At 42.4% G+C, this 22,772-nt stretch overlaps 1 protein-coding gene across 7 annotated transcripts in view; it reads left to right on the forward strand.

The window, feature by feature from the left end:
- Sap130 (Sin3A-associated protein 130) overlaps nucleotides 1–22,772 on the forward strand; it is a 117,913-nt gene that overhangs the window by 90,615 nt on the left and 4,526 nt on the right. For all 7 annotated transcript variants that reach the window (XM_075681593.1, XM_075681592.1, XM_075681591.1 and 4 more), the window contains 7 exons: nucleotides 1,676–1,792; nucleotides 6,275–6,405; nucleotides 6,910–6,994; nucleotides 7,137–7,234; nucleotides 10,083–10,202; nucleotides 13,571–13,674; nucleotides 15,502–15,639. In XM_075681593.1, the coding sequence (XP_075537708.1) occupies nucleotides 1,676–1,792; nucleotides 6,275–6,405; nucleotides 6,910–6,994; nucleotides 7,137–7,234; nucleotides 10,083–10,202; nucleotides 13,571–13,674; nucleotides 15,502–15,639 (793 nt within the window). The remainder of the gene's footprint in view (nucleotides 1–1,675; nucleotides 1,793–6,274; nucleotides 6,406–6,909; nucleotides 6,995–7,136; nucleotides 7,235–10,082; nucleotides 10,203–13,570; nucleotides 13,675–15,501; nucleotides 15,640–22,772) is intronic.

Below are 22,772 nucleotides of genomic sequence, written 5' to 3' on the forward strand. Positions count from 1 at the left end.
TCCTCAACCAAAGCTGCATAGTGAACAAAGTTATCACAATGTCTGTAATATATCCCACAGCATGTTTTGGCTAGTAACAGTGTCTTCAAGCATATCTATGAAAATTTGTGGTAGGCTTTCGTGGGAACCCATAGTGAAAGAGTTCATGTGGGATCAATTTATTTTATCTGTACAGTACAATTCACTGGAGCACCAAATTAGTTTCTTGAGATTATTTATAGCTCAGTTTTGACACAAAGACCTCGGCAATAGTGTTTTACCATTATGACTACCTAATTGTTCACACTGAGCCCTTTTTCCCCAGGAAGTGAATTATACATCGTTGTTTTGAATACCTATTGGAAGTTCTTTTAAAGACTGTACTGTAATCTGCAATAATCAGAACATCCTGCGCAAATAAGATAGTAGAAGTGTGCGAAGATTCAAACCGCTTAGTATTTGATTTGATTAGATAGGCATTTTTACTATTCGAGATATTAAAACCTCCAAAAATTGCTGTTGTCGGGTTTTTAAGTCAGCTTCGCTGCAGTACAGCCGTATTATGTGGCGAAGAATACAGATTGTATTGCGGTAAAGCATAGTAGCTGGGCAGTGAAGCATATCAAAAGTAAGAAGGGAGTGCTGTCACAAGGCCTGTGCTGGTGCTTATAGCTAACCGAAACTATCAGCTCAAGGGTCCACACTGTGCTGCCTCTTCATGCATGTGGGCAACACCAGCCACCATGCGGTAATGCCTTTGTCTGCTACTGATCTGGCCAAATGCTTGAAAACATGGTTTCGAAACTACAAATTTGACCAAGTAGCAAGCTCAGCCATGTTTTTAGACCCTCGTTCTACAGTAGTTGAGTACCACCAAGATGCTTCGATGGCAAACTGGATCAAGAACCTGGCTTTAGCAAGGAAAACTTCAACACCAAGGAACCCAGATATGTCCTTAAAAATGAAAGCTTCTGAAGAGGCTCCTTCCGTATCATCGCTGTCAAGACTTTGATAAGCTCATCAACCAGCAGCAATTTTCACTTGCTTGTGGCAGCAATTTTCACTGCCACAAGCATATGTGCATGATGAAGTTTTGGGCCAAGAAGAAGATCCATGTGAGTGGTGTTGTAAGCATGGTGCCCACTGTTGGCTTGGCTTTCAAAGAAGTACCTGCTGATAACAAACACTAGTGTGTCCAGTGAACAGCACTTTTCGGTGTCTGGAGGAATTGTAACATGCAGTAGGACGTTGGTGCTCCCTGAACATGTCAGGCAGCTGTCCTTCCTTAATGACAACAATAAATAACTGCAGTTATGATACAGTCAAGAAAAAGCGTTGTACTAAAGAATTTTGTTGACCACAAAGCATAATTTTCCTGCTCGGTATTTGCTGTGTGTGTGTGTGCGTGCGTGTGTGTGTGTGTGTGTGTGTGTGTTTTAACTTATGGTTGGGGAAACATTGCTGTCTTGCAGTACCTATACTATCTATATATGAAAAACAATAGAAAAATACTTGATTCGATTTGAACTTGGTTTTCATTATTCGAATTCACTTCAAAATTGAAAATTTAGTATTCACACACCCCTATAAAATGGGCAGCACTGCCTGGGGAGCGAAATTTTGTTGTAAACCATCCTTCATTGTTTTGGCTGTTCACTGTTCTCATATCTTATTTTTATTTTTGTTCTTCCTTTAGTGCCCACCTGAGTGTAAAGAAAAACCTTATGGCATCGCTTCCTGGATCGGAACCTGCCAGTCCTCGTTCTGAAGCACCTGCATCACTTTCAACTACCTCTTCACCGAAACCTGCAAGGTATGCTCCTAGGATCACCTTATACAGCCTATCCCGGATATATTGAACTCGGATATATCGAATTATTGCCTATGTCGAACAGTTGAAAAATCTCCTTAGCAATCCATGCAAAAGTATAGCGCTATTGTTCGCGTATATAGAACTCCCGTGCATCGGCATATCGATGTATCGAACTCCGTGCTGAGCTGCGCCCCGGCAAGTGCGCTTCTCCCATCGCTCCCACCCCCGCAAGTGCACTTCTCCTCACGAAGCTCTAGCGATGTTCCCGCGATCTCACGCGCGCCGCCCCGCACTCTGAGAAAGGGGCGTGTGGATAAAAGGCACGTGAAGAGAAGCACTTGGAGTGCGATTGGGTGTGAAAGGGAAGCGGGAGGGAGAAACCACGCTGATCGCAGATGCCCGTTTCCTGTGTTTTGGTTGGCTGACACTGCTGGCACAGCGAGACGAACGAGGTCAGTGCAGCTTGGGCTTTGGTAGTGTGTAGATGCGCAGCAGTGTGTCTTTCAATTCGCTTTGTTCCTTTTATTCACGGGGCCAATGTGAAGGCTTGAGACTCGTGTGGTGCAGTGCGTTTTTCTTTCCGCTTTTGGCACGTGTTCCGGAGCCATGGCCGCAAAAAAAACGCAAGAATTTGGATTTTTCAACAAAGGCGGACATCATTCGATGGGTGGAGGCTGGTGAGAAAAAGTCGCCGGTCGCCACAGTGTTCCGAATTCCTCGCAACACCCTGTGTGCAATCCTCAAGAACAAAGCCGATGTTAAGCTGAAGGCAGTGCAGTCCAGTCGCCCTGGAACGTGTCGTGTGCGCGTCTCAACCTTTGACAAGGTCCAGAAGGCATTGTACGCCTGGTTTTTGGAGACACATGCCAAGAACATACCTGTTGATGGCCCAATGCTCATGACAGCCCAGGCGGCGTTACAGCACGCGATTTCGTCAGTGCTGACCATGGCATGCAAGCTGCAGTGGATTGCGCTGATGCGGAGATTGTGGCCGACATCATAGGTGACGAGGACGCAGACTCGAGCAGCGCGAAGGTTCCGACAAAGAGGACCAACCACCATGCACTGCAGCTGAACTTGCATCAGCTTTCAGCGTCATTCACCGCTGTTGTGGCACAATGGAAGGAGCTGGCCTTTCTCATTTGGACACTATCAACAAGCTTGAGGACAGCTTGATGAACTTGATGGTGCAGAAGAAAAAACAAGCAAAGGTCACAGATTTTTTTCTTCCGAAATAAAGTGCTCTGGTCATCGCGCTGCGTTTTTGTTTTTTTGCGCGTCTTGGAGGCACAGATAGGTAAGTTCCCGTTAGTCGCGACATCGGGAAGCTGCCTTGAGATGTGTGGAGTTGTTAGAGAAGCTTTTGACATGCATATTTTATATTTCGAATTATCGATATATCGAACTATTTCGTGATCCCCTTCGAGTTTGATATATCCGGGATCGACTGGAGTTCGTTTTGCAAAGCATGTTATGAGAAATGCAGCAAAAATGTAGGAACACTGATGCTTGCTCTCCATTCTGCTGAATGAAATGCTGGTGACAGTGCGGGGCAGTATTCTTGGACAGTCACTTTCGGGACTAGTTTCACATTTACAAGATTTTGCTGAAGTAGTGGCAAACGCATTAGCATCTATAGGCAACAGCGTTACTGGTGCTGTGCTACGATGGCATGCTTGGCACCATGTTAACGTCTTGGAGGCAAGAAAATTGCTCAAAAAATATTTTTTTAAATGGTATTTGGGTAGCTGTAGGTAGATCAATCACGTAACTGGTGGCTACTGGCTAGCGTCTGATTGACCTCCCTACCTTTCCTTTCTTCCTTTCCCTCCTCCTTCCTCCTAACTGTCTAGCAATGTAAATATTACAATATTTTTTGTTGTAGTATTCACTTAGAAATGTGTATTGTTCCTTTTTATTGCATTTTCACAAAACACAAATTTTGGGCTTTGTGCATTCTTTCAGGAGTGACATCTCAGCCACCAGGGCAACTAGAATTGAAACTTATTACTGCATGTAGGGAAATGCGCAATGCACACAAGGGTAGGAGCAGATCTTCAAATTCTGGATCTAAATTATTTTTCTTGACTGTAGAATAAAGCATTACGATTGCTACATTTTTACACAACACATTGAATTGCTGTTTAGTTGTTAATACTTGCTATACTGCAAAAGTGTTCCTACCATTGTGGACCTTATGCTTCCTAGTATTGAGCTATGTGCCTAAAGCAATATTTTGGCAAGTAGTCTTTGCTCCATTGTTCCTGGAAACAATAGCAATTTATTTTTAATTAACTTTGAGACTATTGTCATATTATAAAGATGATTTCATACTGCTAATAAGCACAAAAAGCTGAACAGTATTGTTCAATTTTATTAAATTTGGTGTAAAGAAACCTTTAAAAAAAGGCTTTAAGACAGACTTCTTCCCTTAAGAAGGCTGCCACTCATAGATGCCTCACCCAGCGCCAGTCACACGAAATCTTGCAAAAGCAAGAGTATCCTCGAAAGAGATCGTCCCAGAATGTGCTCTGTGTTGTGGCACGCATAAACAAAGCAATTATTTGTAGATAAGTCAGTGAGTAGTTGCCAGGAAATAAGCAGATAGTGTGCTAGACCCATTCAGTGACATGTATTCAGTGTGCCACCATTTCGAGCACATGCACTGCGTTTTGCCAAGTTCAAATTCTGGAAGACCAGCCTTAGATAAAGGGGATTGAGAAGAACGACACAGATTTCGTGCTACCCGGCACTATATGCATCGGCGTAATTGGCCACCGGCGTTTCTGGCACTGCGCCAAGCTCGCTATCTGCGCACAGTGACCGGGACACTGTCGGATATGTATACTTCGACAAGTCCTACGCAGAGTCTCGCGAAAGCGATAGTACAGTATCTGTAATGGTGCATTCTGTTGGGTGAACAGGGGCACTCACAAGTGTCCCCAAAGTGCTTTCTCAAGAGTAGCTGTGTTCAAATGGGCGAACAGGAGCAGGAGTGCTCCTGAATGGGCAGCACGTTACATATAGTGCACTTTTATTTTCTTGCTTATGACTGCGAAAATTGGGTACGCATTATGTTTGGGAGCACATTAGAATTGGGTAAATACATACTATACCACTGAACCAATCTTGGCAAAGCCACAAAGCTAGTAATTGTAGTTTCTTTTTTTTTTTTTTAAAGCAGCGTTTGAACTGCACCTAAGCAGACTATGCCTTCACCCTGGTGGTGTCGCGATGACGCAAGTCCTAGCATGCCGTGTCTGAGATTTATCAGCCTGCTGCAGGCATCCTCACGTCAACACGCCGGATGAACCACTGAGATCAATCAGGGCATGTCGTAGTCCAAGCATCTCAACGGCAAGACGGCTTGTTGGGGCACCTTGCGACGGCCACAATATTTACACTACGCTACGTGGCCTCAGAGATTGCATGTGCACACCTTTGCAGTCTTGGAGGTCATGCCCAGGAGTTGCTTGTTAGGTCTTGTGTCACTTCCGGCGAAATGGCATGCTTTTATTTGTTAAGCATGAAATGCTTTTAGCTCCCGTTGTCGGCATCCTTCAAGTGATTTTGAGCCAAAAGCCATAGCTCTTATTCGGGGATTCAAACGAGAACATCCGGGCAAGTGGCGAGAACAAACAGAGATAATCCGGGCAGCTAATCAAGACTAGTTTGAACACTAGTTATTTCCCAAACAAGCTACTAAAATATTGCTTCCGAATTCTTCCAAATTTTTGGTTACAATATCACTAAAGCTGTAACTTCTAGCATGCTGGAGTTTTTTGTCATTTCCAATAGCGAGGTTCAACAGGCACTATGCAGGCAAGTGCATAGTGCAGGGCACTATGCACTTGATTGTCATCTTTTGGTGCTGAGACAGAGTCGCCTGTGCTCTTTTCAACGCCAGCGGTCCGTCAGCTCCGCAGCGTCCATGCCGGCAGCGTCCAGCAAACCGCAAATGGACGTTTGACCGAGGCAATACTTGCAGTGAGGTTCTGTCTTTGACAGGAAACTATTGCATCCATATGGACCAGTGCACAGTATGGCGTGGTGCGGTGTGATGTGGTGGGGTGTGCCGATGTGAACATGCACTACACCCATTTTTAAGATTGTGGCTAGTATCATCTCCAACCAGTCTGCTTTGCCTGTAGCCATTTCATGCTTACATCCACTCTCGATTACACGAGAGCCTACATTTTTTGAGCTTCATTATAAAAGGCGACTATTTTTGCTAGCTTTTCATGACGCTTCTGCTCGTATTTCAGACGGCAAATTTTGCACAGAGGCTCCTTTGTATCTGTAGTATCTGAAACTAGACTTTTTATGCAGTCCAGAATTTCGTTGCAGTTGGCCTTTAACTTCTAGTTGACCTGTTTGTGTACAAATCTTCAGCACATCATTGCTGATGTTCTTTATTTTTCTAGTGTTGTTTCAACTGCTAAAGGCTCATTATTTTCTCTTGAAAATGTATTCTTTGTGCAGTGACATTCAGCAGGAAAGCAGCAATAGCAGTAGCACTGCAAGTGACCCACTTTTACCAGAGGCCTCCAAGTCGTCGTCCTTGCCTATAGTCAACATCAAGCAAGAGCCTCTAGATGCATGCGACACACCTCGTGAGTATTGCATTCATTCTACAGTGTGATTTTGTTGCCTACTGTGTCGTGTTTTCTAACTAGCAGTTCATTTGACATTGAATTGGATTGCAATTCCTGTTGACGTGAGGTAGATCAGGCTGTATATCAGAACACGAATTATAATAACACAAAATTCTGAGAAGAAACTATTGAACCAACCAAAGAAGAATGAACCAACCAAAATTATATTAATGAGCTTTCATGCAGCTACATTGTAAAATGCAATGAAATTACTTTCCCTGAAATTTGTTTTTCGGGCCTGCCCAATTACTTAGATTTTCTTTTGGTGGATATTCTGAAGCATCAGCAGCTCCATGCAAGAGTTTCAAAAGCTATTATCATTTTTATTGTTGTCAAGCACTTGTGCAAAGCCCCACTGTTGCTGTTTTGGGCGACCACTTTGCACACAGCTTCCTAGTTAACAGCGTCTTTTGATATTTTAATTGTAGGCCCGTAAGTAACATTATGCTTGCATTTTTCCAGCAAATGGAAATGTCTCAGTCCTGCCTGCTCTTCAAAATTCTACAGTGGAGGCTTCCCCACGAAAGAAACCAAGAAAACAGCTACTGTAAGTGATATGGAGTTATCACTTTGTGAAACAGAAGCTCTTGTCTACTCTCACAGTGTCTTTTTGTACGTGAAAAACATTACAGTGAGAGAAAAAAAACACATTTCTTCTCCTCTCCCCCCTCCCCCGTACTTTATTTCAGCTGTGCAAATGAGTTTTTGGACACCCATTCCACTGATGGAGAGGATGACGTTGAAAAGGAGAGTCGAGAAAACCTCAAGAAGGAATTCTCACGGGGAGGTGAGCATTTATGAGATTGAAGTTCTGTCTGTTGCGCTTGTTACTTGCATTTGGACATGCAAACATGATAGTTTTGTAATGTGACTAAAGTCAGTTTGTTAATAAAGGATTAGTGTACGCAGTCAATATGGTTGATAACTGTAAATTTAGACTATACAAATACATTTGAAGTACTGTTCAAAATGGGCTGTACCCTCGTCATTGTTTCACTTGGTAAGGACAAGACACAGTGGAATGAAGTGTACCAGAAAAGCAGCTCAGTTAGGGTCAAGAAGCACTTAGAGAAATATGATCACTGTTTCACATAGTTAAATCTAGATATAATGAACCTTCATGTTATGAAATTCACAATTTCACTCCTTATTTTGTGTTTCGTGGCCTGAGCCCCATTCAAGACCACATGTCTTTTACCACGAATTAGCTAAGTAATATTGAGTCACAATCTTTACCTTTATTGGGGGTGTCCGAATACTCCAATAATCCGATTTGCGAATGATCTATTACTCGATTTAAACTCTAGAAAATATTGTGAGAGGCGCCAGAGTGTACTTTTAGTTAAACAGTTAAATCTTGACATAACGAAATTCTCAACATAGTGAATTATTTAACTTTTTATAACTTGTACGAAATTTCACTGCCGCCGCAATGAAATACCCAGACAATAATTGGAAACTTACATAGACACAGACAGTCAAATTGTTGAATTAGAAGCCGCTGCTTGCGAGCGCACCTCTCAAATCGCACACGCTACCAAGGGTAACCTCCGAAGCAGAGCAGCATCATGTTCCATATGAAGTCCAAGTGCGATAAGATCCTATTGCACCTCACGCGCTGTATGTTTTGGGTGCAAATGAAGGCTTGCAAGGGTGAGCCAAGGAGGATGGTGGCTTGATGAATGCCGTCTTCCTGCATGAGTAAGGGGAAAGGGGGAGGGGAACAACCACGCGATTAGGGTGGGGGGGCCAGGTTGGTGCAAGTCTCCTTTTCTAGCGCAGCTATGGCTGTGCATGACTGTCAGCACGACTGTGCACATATATAGCCCATACGCCCTGTTTGAGAGGTGATCTGCCGCATGTGCAAAAACTGGCCATGCCGAAATGGTGTCACATCATGTGTGCTGTCTTCCAGCGCATTTAGTACTGTTAAATTACGGGGTTTTACATGTGAAAACCATGATCCGATTATGAGGCATGCCGCAGTGGTGGACTCTAGATTAATTTTGACCACTGGGGTTCTTTAACATGCACCTAAATCTAAGCACACAGGTGTTTTTGCATCTTGCCCCCGTCGACATGCGGCCGCTGCGGCAGGGATTTGATCCCGCGGCCTTGTGCTTCGCAGTACAACACCAATGCGACCAACCAACCACGCTGGGCACATTTAGTACTGTAGGTTGTGTGATATCAAGTTTCGGAGACGTGTAGACGCGAGAGCCAAACGAAGCATTTGTTTCCTGTGGTGATGCTATCAGCCATGCGGGTGGAGCGGACGCGAAAGCGCAGCTGGCTTCACTTTGTACCACCGATGTTAAGATACCTTCGACACAGCACAAAACCATACCTTTGGGCACCGGCTCTCAATTTCAACGAAGTGCATTTTCTTTTCTCATTCAGATTTCCTTTTTTTTTTTTGGGTGTTAGAAAAATCTCTCAGTGGCTACTTATTTGCGTAAAATGTTGAATTTCAATATAAAGAAGCAGATTGCCGAGTTTGCTATATTGAGGTTTAACTGTGATGCCTTTTCTGCAGCCTGTTTGGGTTTAGCTTTCCTGGAGGACACTGTGTTGTGATGCCACGACACAGTATGTGGTCACATGGAAGCAGGACACTGCAACGTTTTGACACCTGCTCTGGCTCACTCAGTCGCCTTGTATGCTGCTACTCATTGTGAGGGCTGCATAGAGGATGGCAAAGTGAGCCGTATCGAGTGTCAAAAGCTTGCAATGTCTTATTCTCACATGAGCACATACTACGTCATGATGTCCTAACACAGTTGAAATGAAACCGAAACTGACTGTGGAAAAGGTAATACGTAAATTAAATTATTTACAGTGCTGTGAGGCATGACAGCAATTTTTCTGAGGTTGAGATGTACTGGATCTTCATTTAAAGCAAACAAATAAGACTGAAATCTTCATTTAAAGCACCCCTTTGACACTCGTAACACACAGACGAATAGTTGATTCACCTAGCTGTAAAATTATCTACTCACATTTCTTGCAGGATTTTGGCCATAAATACCTTACCGTTATCCACCAGATTTGTTCTAAGAGGCTAAGTTTTTTGAACTACTGAACCAAGCCTTGTTCTGACAAAATTTTTGACTCAAGTGTTCAACTGGAATTGTGGCTTCGTTACATTGAGGCTCAGCTGTGCTGTCCTCAATTAGCACACAGGGTTTACTGACTGTTTATGCTGTCTGCCTATGTAAAACCGGTCAGTAAATTTTTTGTGTGTGAAATTTGTTTCTATAGGTCACCTTTTTCACCATGTGTGAGAGATCTTGGCACTAATATGTTGGCCGTAGCAGAAGGTGCTAGAAAGAGAGCATTGTTAAATAAATGAAAGAAATTGTTATATCTGTCATTCATTCATTCATTCATTCATTCATTCATTCATTCATTCATTCATTCATTCATTCATTATACCTCAAAGGCCTCAATGCGAGGCATTGCACGAGGAGTGGGCATGAGTACAGCAGTGATGGATTACATGATAAAAATGTTCCTCGATTTCAAATTTGAATCAGAAATCTGTTATGTTCTAACATGAAAATAACATATTGCTTGGCAGCAATGCCCGAAACCAGCATCACTGGTCTTGCCTGATAATATTCTTCGCATTACAGATGACTTGAAGTGTGTGGCTTTCTGCAAACGTCCAAGCATGTCACTACTGACAAGCTACTCCCACAACTGGAAAACACGGCAGAATCATTTCATCAGGCACACTGATGTTAAACCAAAGGGTAAGATTTGTTTTGAATTTGTTTTGCAGGCCTGTTGAGATACCCTTTTACTGCGGTCAAGACTTGATGGAAGACTTGCATACTTAAAGGACAGTTAAGGTGGTATTGCATAGTTAAGTACAATCTCGTGATAAATTTAGTTACTGCACCAAATGGGATGACTGTGAGTTGTGTAGTTTTCCCATAAATAAACCTTCATGAGTGAATTGCACATTGACAGTTTGTGCTTTAGAAGGGATTATTTCTGGTGGCTAGACTGTGCTTGCTGTTGTCACAAACTGAATGGGAGCCCAGAAGGGGAGTGTTCTTATGCAGATTTAACTACCTCAATTGGGTAAGAGGCACAACTGAATCTAAAACTATCGCTTCACTTACATGGTAAAATAATTGCCATAGTTGATGCATGGCTGTGTGCTACATGAATTTACAGTAAAACCACAATAATTTGGATTTCAAGGGGCTGAAAAAAATGTCCGAATTAAATGAATGTCAAGTTATCAAAGGCACCAAGAAAGCAATGAAATAATGGTTACATCAACATGCTTTTATTTACTGAATTATTCAGCAAATCCTGTTTTTATTTTGCACAAAAGTAGTGCGGAAAGCACTTCCTTCACAGTGCGGCCACGGGGCGCATCCTTGTCTGAGACACACTTTTCACTACCACATGCACATCACGCAACAAGCCTTAAGTGGCTTGTTGTGCGATGGCCTTGAAAAAAATGTGGTGTCTAATTGAGTGGTACAAAAAAAAACATGTGACCCTCTCCAAGTGAGCGATGGGTGGAGAGGGAAACTAGTGGCACGCGCAGACAGAAAAACGGGTGTTGTGTCGCTGACAGCATGCGGCGGTAGTTGTGGCGACAGTCGACTGCGAAGCGAGAGAGAGAACGGCGATGGAGGACGCTCGCCTGGGGCCTAGCGGCGATTTGTGCTGTAGGCCTTGGATGCTCGCCAAGCGAGAAACGGTGTGCGACATGCGAAGCGGTGGGAGCAAGACGTTCAACCACGAGTGCTGCTTTCCCCTGCTGAGAGGATGCAGTGTAATTGTTAGTTGTGTTCGGCTTCTGTTACACATTTATAACACTTACTGGAGACAAGCATGTGGCACCTTTAGGTAACACATTAACTGCTCAAGTGTGTCATTGAGGAGGCCGGCCTAAACAGCCACACGTGTACTTCATACTGTGGCTCGTTAGGTCTTGCAGGAAGTCTTACCCCTCCAATTGTATAACTTAATGCGTTAAGTGTGTTGCAGGCTTTGGCTTTCATGTTTTATGAGTGTTTCATGTGTTTCATGTGTTGTGCACAGCAGTAAACTCAAGAACGAAGGCTTTAAAGGCACAAATAAAGGCGAAGCATTCCGGCGTTGCAGTCATTAACCACAGCTGCTCAATAAAAAAATGCAGTGCTTTTATCCAGTGGCCGTGCATTGACGTACGATTTCTCTTGATTGCACTAAATAATGCATACGCCTTCTGGGACTAGAGGAGGAGTCTGAATGCTCTGATTTTCCATATTAACAAGGGTCAAATTAACGAAGTTTTGCTGTATACCTATTGCGGTATTTTTCTGGCTGTTTTGAAGCAGTGCCGACACCAAAATTTTGTGACTTGCCTTTTTCTTTTTTAGCTAGCTGTTGACCCAGTAATTATGGTGTGAAGCCTGAATTCCTTCAAAGTACACAAATAAATAATTACAGCACTTTTCATGCTACCCATTCAAATCTAAGTGCAGCAGGACTTCAGGCGTGATAAACGAGATTGGTCACGTCACACATGAACCCAGAGATGGTGACCACGGGGTATCACATACAAATTCAAGAATGCACCAGTTGCCCTGTGTAGGGCCGTACATTAAATGTGTAACCGAAAACTGCCGAATATGCTCTCTGAATAGTGCACTTCTCTTGGAAATGCAAAGGAATGCTCTCCCATCTTGCCCGTCGAATGCTGAATGGTCTCTGTTTTTGACAGCACTTTCATTATGTGTGCACGTCAGTGATGTCTGGTGTCATGAGATGGACAAGTCACATTTTGCAAACATGAAAAGTGTCCTTTTTCATGTCCAAAGCCGTGCTGCACTGGACGCGTGCCTTAAGCGGGTCATATTAACTCTTCCCCTACCGTGGCGAAAATAACTGTTTTTTGCAGGTTACGCCAGATTTTTTCTTTTTTCTGAAGGTACTGCATTCAATATTTTATGTTAGTACATATACAAAAAGCAAAATGAAAGCGTTTTTCATGCATTAAGATTTTATTAACGAGATACATGTCATAAAAAAGATATAAATTGTCAGAATCAAGATTGTGGGATAAAATTGAACAAAGTTTGTAAGGACGCTTATATCTACTGAAAAAAAAGTAAGAAAAAAATATGACATATACAGATTGTGCTGCAGTCTAATAGGCACTATCTCTGAAGTAAATTTTTTTATTTTATTATAAAATAAGTTTTTCATTGAACAGGTATTACACTACAAAAATTTAACTGCAAGCACTACAGTTGGGCGTGCCATGCAGCGGAGCAGTTCCTCGATGTAAAACGTTGGGGAACGTTGCCTGTCTTGCAGTAAACTCATGTTTTCTGCTCAACTTTCCTGTCATTGTAGCACTTCTTGCTGTTTCTATAAGTCTGCATCTTGGCAGGCTATCAAGCACTCCAAACAACAAAGATGTGCCGAAGCTAAAAGCGAAAGTAACTGGGCTGTGGCTGCTGATGTTCTAGGCTGGTTTGTGTCATTGTCACTCTCAGATTCAAAGTCCGATGAAAAGGAAGCATCCTTAGACTCGCCGCTGCCATATCCATAAATAAAATCAGCCTCAGACGCAGTGGAATCACGAGACCCGATCTTTCGAAGTACAAGTGTTGGTTCCAGAGGCGGCCATTTTTACTTTCTACTTTGACAATCGGAAAACTTCGCAGCGCGTTCAAAAATCGCCACCAAGCAGGGAAAAAAGCGAACTGCTTAGGAAACAAAAATATAGTTCTCCTTAAGGTCCAATGGCGAAGTGTGTCCACGAGCGGCGTGGAAAGTCTCGAAAGCGCCGTTTCAAACCATCGATAGCGGGCTAACGATGCCCAATGGGCGCGGTAAGGAAAGGGTTAAAAGGCAATGTAATTATTTGTTGCAATCCTGAGGGATTGAAGCTTCATGATGTGATTACTGGGTCAACAGCTATGTAATAAAGAAACAAAAACAAGACAAAATGTTTTGTCTGTAGTCTCATTTCGAGCATTGCTTGTCCGATAGCTCGACATGTCTACCTTGCTTATTCACATTATTCTTGCTTTCATAATTGAAAAGATGTCAAATGAGCGTTCACTATATAGAGTGTTTATAACTTTGGCTTAATTCCATTATGCAGATGACAAAAAACAGACCGTTAATGATTTGGCCAACCAGAAAGGTGTACTGCAGAAGGCTAATGGCTGGAAGGTTTTCCACTTGGCGTCGCAGATGGAGGATGTGGTGAGTGGTGAAACGTATCTCTTGCTGCACACAACTGTTGTCTCTCACATAAACGTGCAGGGACAAGCTTTATTATCGCAACGATGTTATATATTGGACTGCATATCTCACACCCTTTGTCATGTTTTATTGACAAATGACTTTTAATATGCCTACTATTTTTAGTACAAGGGAAAGCTTTCAATCCACATTGTCCACTATGCTATGGCAGTTATGGAGGAAATGCCATGTGAAATTTTTTATGGGCATCTTTCATTCTCTAGCTGTGTTCATGCAGTCCTCTGCTTTAAACTGTGCTAATTTATAAATGAGCACAATAGCACTTGTATGCTAGCACGGAAGAGATGCTGAAAAAAAGTGCAAGCCCAGCTTTTTCAATTATAACCTTTTGCTTGTCTAGGTGATTGTCATGTCGCTCGTGCTTTCAGAAATGTTGAATCATTCCTGCAACAATACTAAGTCGAATCTCAATATTGAATGAGATTGAATTTGGGTTTGAAGCGACCACTCTGTGCAGTCTGGGCTTTCTAAACAATATACACAGTGCATTTAGTAGTGGCTCAGTTATGTGTATCGATTTGTGATCATGTGGACATGCGGCAATGGTAATGTCAAGGTTTCTTGGTACAATGCCACCTTGTGTATGAATATACATGGCACTTCTTGTGCGGAGTTAATATTTGAATTCCTTATTGAAGTGCTAACGTATTTGTCAGTCCCTTTATAACAAACGTTGGCTGAATAGAAGTATGAAAAATGTCATATAATTTATTCATAACTTTTATTAAAAAGTTATGAATGCTTGTGTTCGAGGGGCTGACTTGTTGGGATGCTTGGTGTTTTGTGGTCATGTCACCAACCGATTTTTTGAGCACCTCATTTTTTAAGACCTGCTCGATCACTCGGATTTCCCCGCTGCACCACCACCTTCTTTATGCAACCAATGCATAATGGTGACCAAAATTTTGGATGCTTAAGAGTGTGTTGCTCAATTTTCTGGACGTGACCCATGCACTCAATGTTTCATAGAAGGCAGCTGTGAATGAAGCTAGTGCCATTTTGGTTGTCACTTATACGCTTGCTTTCACTGGCAAGGAGGTTTCTCAACTTTCCAGATGTCAAACATCCACTCCGATTAGTCATGTGTTGGCTCTGCACCAATCTGTAACTCTGGTCGCTGACCCTTGTGTAAAACACCCCTTAGTGGTCTCAGCATTGTGGCTATGCCGAAAATTCACCACCAGCCAGTCTGGTGATAACTGGCAAGCCATCGCATAAATCTTGCTGCTTTTGTATTTGTACCACTGATCCTCATTGGCAGTCAGGACTGAAATGAACTCACACATGCAAGGCTAGATTGGCAGCCATAGAAGCAATCTTGGGTCCTAATATGATCAGCCAGTAATTACTACCAGCACCTACCATGATTGTTCAAGCATTTACTGGACAAAATGGAGAAGGCTTGTGTGTAGGTAGGAATCTCCAAACTGAATTTGTGCAACAATATTATGTCACTGAGTGGAATTCTGAATGAATTTTCCATACCAATGGCACTGTAAAAAAAAAAAAACATCTAGAATTTACTTTCTTGAACTCCCCAATTAAATACTAGGACATTCTTTGAACCACCTTTGTGTCTGAAAAATCAGTCGACGACTTTATGTACCTAGTTTCTTATCCTTCTAAAATGCAGTGTGACTGCAGTAGACATAGAAGAAAAATTATGGCGTGTGTGAATTATAAAGGTATATTTCACTGCACGTGTACCATAATTTTTTTTTTGCTGAAAATATTGTGCATTGCAAGTTGTGGCTTATTTTGCTGCAGGTCGACCTAGAGGACACAGTCCACAACAAGCTCTCGCACCTGTTAAACTTTATCGAAGACAAGCCACCAGCAATACGACTAAAGCCACTCAACATGGATGAAGAGCGAATACTCAACAAGATTAATGACCTCATCAAGGTAGGCTATGTCAGCCGGCCTACTGCTTCTTCTAAGCTAGCATAGTACTGTAGACTTCCATTTATTCGACTCCAGTTCATTCGATCCCGACTGAAATTCCTGGCTGGTGCCCATGCATTTCTATGGGCCCAAAATTTCATTATTTCGATACTAAAATTGGCCTTCGCAGGATTATTCGAACTTGACCAGTCAGCGTGTCTGACCCCTATAGTGACTCCAATATCGACTCCTTTAGAGGCAGCATGTCTTGGCAATACTTTAGAGGGCAGTGAATGCATCGAACGCATGTCATCTCCTGTTGAAAACGCCTATTTTCTGTCTGGCCTAGGAAGATTTTCAAACAATAACACACCCTATTCTAATGTGTGCCTTTTCTTCCGTGAAAAATTATGCCGAAACACGTGTTTGTATGCTTTACCTCATAACACTTCTGTATTGCTGCGAAACCGACTTTAAAATATTGTCGCGAAGCTGATGTTGAGGCTGCCTGGTTCTGACAGGGAATTTTTATTTTTAGCTAATCTTAATAAAATTGGGCAAACTTTAGTTTTTCATGCTGATTTCAAATACTATTTCCTTCTTCTGTGGAGGTCAGTTACCTCACGACTTATTAAAATTAATTAAAAATCATGTGCTATTGCTTCAGGCCTCTATTGGAGGAAAATGGCAAAATAACAACTTACAGTGGACTCCTATTAAACAGAGCTTGAAGGGGATCCAAGAAAGTGTTCCATTTAAGCTTCATTTAAGCAAGGTACACATCATGAAGCACAGCCTTATTTAAGTTGCACCAACCTCTACTCATCTAGATGCACAGAAAAAAAAGGAATGATTTGTGATTTGTTCGGCACGCTTGAGCTGCTTTTTCACAAAGTAAGTGCAGATGCCTGACAGGCTTGCTAGAAATTCTGGACATCCCTCATGCTCAAAATAACACTGCAAAAGTTCAACTGCTTCTTTAGCTGCACTGTCCGGCACCACTACACTGGGAATAAGGCCATCACACTTAAGAGGAAGCTTTAGCTCGAGTGCTCCTATCTAAATACATGTAAAAGGAGAATTCGTTTTTCTCAGCAACCACTGCACCAAATTTGACTAGGTTTGTTGCACTTAAAAGACAAACCTAAAATCTAGTGACTGTTGGTTTCGAATTTTTTAGTTAGGTCGTCAATTTTTTATTAAAAATTGGCAAAAATCGAACATTTTCAAAAAACGAAACTATCAAGTTTAAAACTCTGTAACTCAACCACTAAAAATGATAATACAATTCTGTGAATTGCATCTAATAGTACATCTAAAGCGGACAAAATTGATATGTTACACATGAATATAAAAAAAATTAATCATAGGAAAATACAACTTTTGCAAAACCGTTGTAACCAACGTAACAAATTCACGTAAGATGTAAAATGACATATTGAATTTGTCCGCTTTGAATGATCTAATAGATGCCGTTCACAGAACCGCGATATCAGTTCTTGATGCAGAGCTGTGAATTTGTAAATTCGTGCTTCTATTTTTTTCTAACGGTCAAATATTTGAAAATCGTTTTAAGAAAATTCAAGCCCTAAATCAAAATTCGGCTTCCAACAGTCACTAGAATTTAACTTTCTCTTTCAAATGCAACAAATTTCATCAAAATCGGTACAGGGGTTATCTCATAAAAACGTTTTTGCGTTTTACATGTATTTGAATAGGCCGCGTCGGAGTTGGGCCCGAGCTAAAGCTTCCTCTTAACATTGGAGGAGGGTTGATCTTTTGCTTGTGCTTCAGCAGATGTTTCACGGCTTATTGTTCAGCAAAATTTCCTGCAGCTGGTCCTGTTCACAGTTGGTGCAAACGTCTCTGTGGACTGCAGCACTCTCACCTTAGTCTTGAAGACAAGGCCATGCCGTTTCTTAACTTGGCTTAGCCATTCATAGCTTGCAGCAAAATTTTCCACTCCCATTTGCATAGCTGTCCCTTGTGCCTTCTGCTCCAAAATGGGTCCACTTATCGGAAAATTGGCCACAAGAAAAGTTTAAACCACAAGAAAATAACTTTTTCCAGTTCTTCCTGTGGCATTGTCTGCATCAGCATTTGCTTTGAAGTAAATATCCCATTCTTGATGGCACCTTCGATGGTTGCTTTGTTCTTCAGAATCAATGACAGCGCTGACTTCAGCATCTCAAATTTTTTTGCCACCTCCGTCATTGACAGGCTGCTTTGATTCAGCTTCTGGAGCACTTGCAGCTTCTTTTTTTCAAGCCACAGTGCTTGATGTGACCATTTCTTCATGCTCTTCGTCATGCCAAAACATCCACTGCATGTAGGCACAGATGCAGGCCTAAAACAAAGCAGGGGCGCTATTCTGGGCATTCCGCCCTTTTCATTGGTGCGTGACGTAGACACGACGCGAATAAAATGGCGCTGATGGCCCCATTTTGCTTTCGTAATGTGACGCCAAATTGACGTTTTGCTTAAGAAACTGAAATGAAGGCACTGAATGTAGCGTTATCGGTAAAGCAAAACAGTTTTCCTCCGCAGTAAAAACAAAGCAGCTAGCTCAAAGCGTATGATTATTCCGTCGAAAATGCTTCTCGCTTCCGTCGTCTGCTGCGTACAAGCCGTCGTCTGCTTCAGCAGCTAGGATGCGTGTCCTTGGGAAATGGAATGAGTCATCGTATGTTGGTGCCAACGCGCTTATTTTCTTGCTTGAGACTACATACGCGACCTACCAGTGGTGATGCGCGTACATGCTACACCACGTTATCGCTATCTCGTGAAACGCAAGTGACTCAGCCCGACTCGGCTGGCTGAGAAACGGCCAAATATCACCGATAGCGTTGCGCGCCAGAGATATCCACTAGCACGACGCAAGCGCCGGCGCTGCCATCTCTTATTCACTTTGCTGGTTATTCGCTCCGTGGGAGGAAACTTCAATACGCCGCCTTGCGTACATTTCTTTTTATAAATTAAAAAGATGCCGTTGTCTTAACTTTTGATTGCGCAAAAAGACATTAATTTTAATTACAATACAAATGCAGCAGTGAAAAGTGGACAACATTGCCGAAAGTTTGCTATGTTCAACCAACATTATTTCGTATAAACGCATTCTTTTGAAAAATTATGGCCCCAAACACAAATGCCAACACCACCCAAGAGCGATGCAAATACTATGAGCATGCGTTACGAACAAAAAATTTTCATGGCGGCAAACGACTGGAAAAATGTGGCGATACGCATTCCTCTCGGCTGCCATTGCAAATGGCTGCTCATTAGCATAATTCGCGTGGCTCATTGCACCACAAATTATGGTGGAAAATTTGAGAAATGGCGGCCCAGTGCAACGTCGCGCATCGTCAAAATGACGTTTGCGAAGCAGCCCTTCCTGTGATGCTCCTCACAAGATATTCCTTCAGCCAATCAGCAAGCTGGCATAGCGCATATCTTGGATCACCACCACATACTATTCGTGAAATTTCAGGTGCGCTGCACTGGCTTCTGTACGCTGTTGCTCACTTTCTTTTTGAAGCGCTAACGTTGCAATATAGCTGCCAAGGACGCAAAAAATGTATTAGTCGATAAAATTTGCAGCTCCACGTCACAATTCGTCATCTTGATGAAAACGGAAAATTGCATTTCGCAAAACTTCCGTTTCCCGGCACAAATTTCAAGGCACGTGAGCTCTCCACAGCCAATCAGAGAGTCAACATGGCGGATAATGGTGGCCGTGCAGCCACCATGCGTGTCAAAAATAGCGCCCCAGCACAAGCCAGGTTGGCTACTGGATTGGCTTGTCCTGACTATGGCATTGGCTGTGAAGAATTATTTCATGGTTGTGAGACTACTTTTGGTATGTGCAAGCAAAAATATGCCTGTGCACTGTGTAGCTTTTGTGCCGTTTAATCACAGGTAACAAATAAGTAGTGTTTCAATTAACGAAGAATTTTACTGCATGTTACATAGGAAACCAACCAAATAATCCTATCTAATTTCATTTATCAGGAATTTTCATTTAACCAAGCTTTGTTTATTGGGAGTCCACTGTAACTTTAATGTGTGGTTCAATAGCCCAAAAGGTGAAAAACACAACAATTCAACCATTTTTCCAGAAGTGGTCATTGTAGATGCCATTATAATACACAGAAGTTCACTTCTTGCAATGCGGGAACGATGCTGCAGGAACTAGAGCAAAAAGAAAAATTTACTTTGAAGCGAGAATATTGAAATCTGCTTGCTTTATACACCTTATCATGCATGCAACTTGCTACTGCCAAAAAGAATTTCATTCTGCTTGCTTTGGGGATGTTGAGATATCAATGGTGGCAGATTGCAAGGAGTAAAAAAAAATTGAATTGTGAGAAAATAACAAAATATAACTCAAGATAGGAGGGACACGAGTTTATGGAGTAAATTTCGTTATTACGTCACCAAAATATTGATGCATGAAGCAAGGTACTTTACAGATTAGTGCAAGAAAAGTAGTTGATTTCGAAAATGTCACTCCTAATAATTCAAATTTTACGAGGTGTTCGGTTTCCTAGGACCAGGTTAAAACCGGCTGCCATTGTACAAAGCATATTTGACCCTTGCCCATTTTTCTTGATAGAAATTGGCTGTGCTTTAGATTTCTATATTGTTTAGGTGAAGCTTTAGCTCGGGACGTTCTATCTAAATACATGGGAAAGGAGAAATAGTTTTTCTCTGCAACCACTGCTCCAAATTTGACCAGGTTTATTGCGTTTAAAAGAAAAAGTTAAAAGCTAGTGACTGTTGGTTGCAAATTTCCGATTTAGGCAGTCAGTTTTTAATAAAGATTGACAAAAATTACAAATTTTCAGTGAACAAAACTATCAAATTTACATCGCTAACTCAGCAATTAAATATTATATCACAATTCTATAAATTGCACCTAATAGTACATCTAAAGCAGACAAGATTGATATATTATAAGTGACTCTCAACTAGACCACTAACTTGTGAGCATAACTTTTGCAAAATCCTTGTGAACAATGTAACAAATTCACGTAAGATATAAATTACCATATCAAATTAGTTCTCTTTGGATGCTCTGATGGATCCACTTTATAAAACCGTGATATCCATTCTAGCTGCAAAGCCACTAATTTGTAAACTTCATTCTTCTATGTTTTTTTTTTAAACTTACGAATTTTTGCAACTTCCATTAAAAAAATTCAGACCCTAAATCGAAATTCTGCTCCAACAGTCACTAGACCACCATTCTTTCTCAAATACAACAAATTTGATTAAAATTGGTCCAAGGGTTATCTCAGAGAAGTGTTTCTGCATTTTACATATATTTGAATAGGCGGCATTGGAGTTGGGCTCGAGCTAAACCTCCCTCTTAAGAGCTTTAATGTCATTACTATGTTAATTTTCTGCTTTGGACATGTAGAAAGTGGACGCGTGTTTAATTTGGGGGCATATTAGAATCGGGCAAGTGCTGCCAAATAAATCAACGGTGTGTTGTGACATTTTTTCTGCATCTTGTTTAATTCGACCTGCCGGATAAGTCGGTCAGTTTCGATAGTGCCATAAGGGTCGAATTAACGGAATTTGACTGCGAATTCTTGCTCATGGATACTTGTGAAAGAATATGTTTGAAAGCGGTATTTTCATAATACATAGTATGCACGTACGTCATTCAACGATACCCCGCGACTTCCGGTTTACGGCAGCGCCATCTTGGGGAACCTATAGGCCTATGCGCGCACCTGTTGATAAGGTACCCCAAGATGGCGGAAGGTAGCAGAAGCAGACGACAGCAGCAGATGTGACGTCACGTGCATACTATGTATATACAAACACTGCCGCATGTTGTGACCAAGTTTCCCGCATCATGGATCAATATTTTAGCCACAATATCAATTTATGTAACTGCCGCGAGCTGTATTTTGACAAAGAAGCACAAAAGGGGGCTTTTTTCATGCCACGCCACTGCTGAATGATGTACGCTGTCGCGGCCATCTTGGTCGCATTGAAAAGAACTGCTTCTCTTCTTCAATTTCCTGCCACATTTTCGTTCGTCCCCCTATTCGCTATTTAGAAATACCACACCGAAAAAAAGCCCCAGCATGCGACCCCATTCGCTCATTCAGTGCACTTGACTAAATAAAGTCCTGTTATTGGCTTAGGCGGCTGGCGTCGTCTGCTACGGCGCGCGGATGTTCTTGAAAAGTGAACTGCGATGCCATTTTGAAAGCCGCTAGCATAGCATGTAGTGATGTCGGAATGTCGGAATTTTGCCACTCAAAACGAGTTTGGCAAGAAGAGAAAGCGAGCGCACTACAACTTTGAAAACTGCTCCGACCCTGCCAAAAAGCACAGCGACAGCTGCGACGCGGGATGCAATGGACCTGGCGAGAGCGAGCTAGCCCTAACGATGCCACCGGCTGATAGTGATCGCAGGGCCATGACACAACGATGGTGCAGCGGAATTGCTCCAATGGCAAAAACAAGCAGGGGAAAACCTCCAACAACTAGCGGGAACTACCACGGCAACGAAGCGGAAATTGGACATGTGTATGAGCGTCAACGACAGTGCACACGGGCCAGCAGAGATGGAGTCGCGCTTTTATGTTATCAGTGCAGAAGCAATAAGCACTTTGGTCTCGCGTCTAAAGTGCAGTCTCTGTCGCGGCTCCATGACTTTTGACTCAGAGGAGTGAGAATACGGCTTTGCCGTCAAGCTTCTTGCCATTTGTGAAAACTGCGGCGATGTTGTTTCCGAGTGGAGCTCGCCGCTCGTGAAAAGCAGCAAAACATTCAACACCTTCGTAGGGAACATTTTCGCCGCTCGTGCGATGATTAGCACTGGAAATCGACAAATAGCAATGAACGACGTTTTTGCTGCATCGTGGCCTTCATAACAAAATGTGGCAAGGCTATCTCAAGCAGAAGCTGGTGCCAGCATCGTCCTGCTGCCCAAAAGCTGATGGGCACATGTGCGCTATCAGTGAATTCATTGTATGATGAGTTGAAACTTCGAAACTCTGGAAATATAGCGGTATCCTACGATGGGGGGGGGGGGGGGCGCATTCATCACACATCGGAGTTGGCACGGTCATCAAACTGTTCTTCGGACTTGTGCTCGACTACATTGTCCTGAGCAACTTCTGTGCTGGGTGTGT

This window comes from Dermacentor variabilis, chromosome 2 (genome assembly GCF_050947875.1).
Source record: "Dermacentor variabilis isolate Ectoservices chromosome 2, ASM5094787v1, whole genome shotgun sequence".
In the NCBI taxonomy this organism is placed as follows: Eukaryota; Metazoa; Arthropoda; class Arachnida; order Ixodida; family Ixodidae; genus Dermacentor; species Dermacentor variabilis.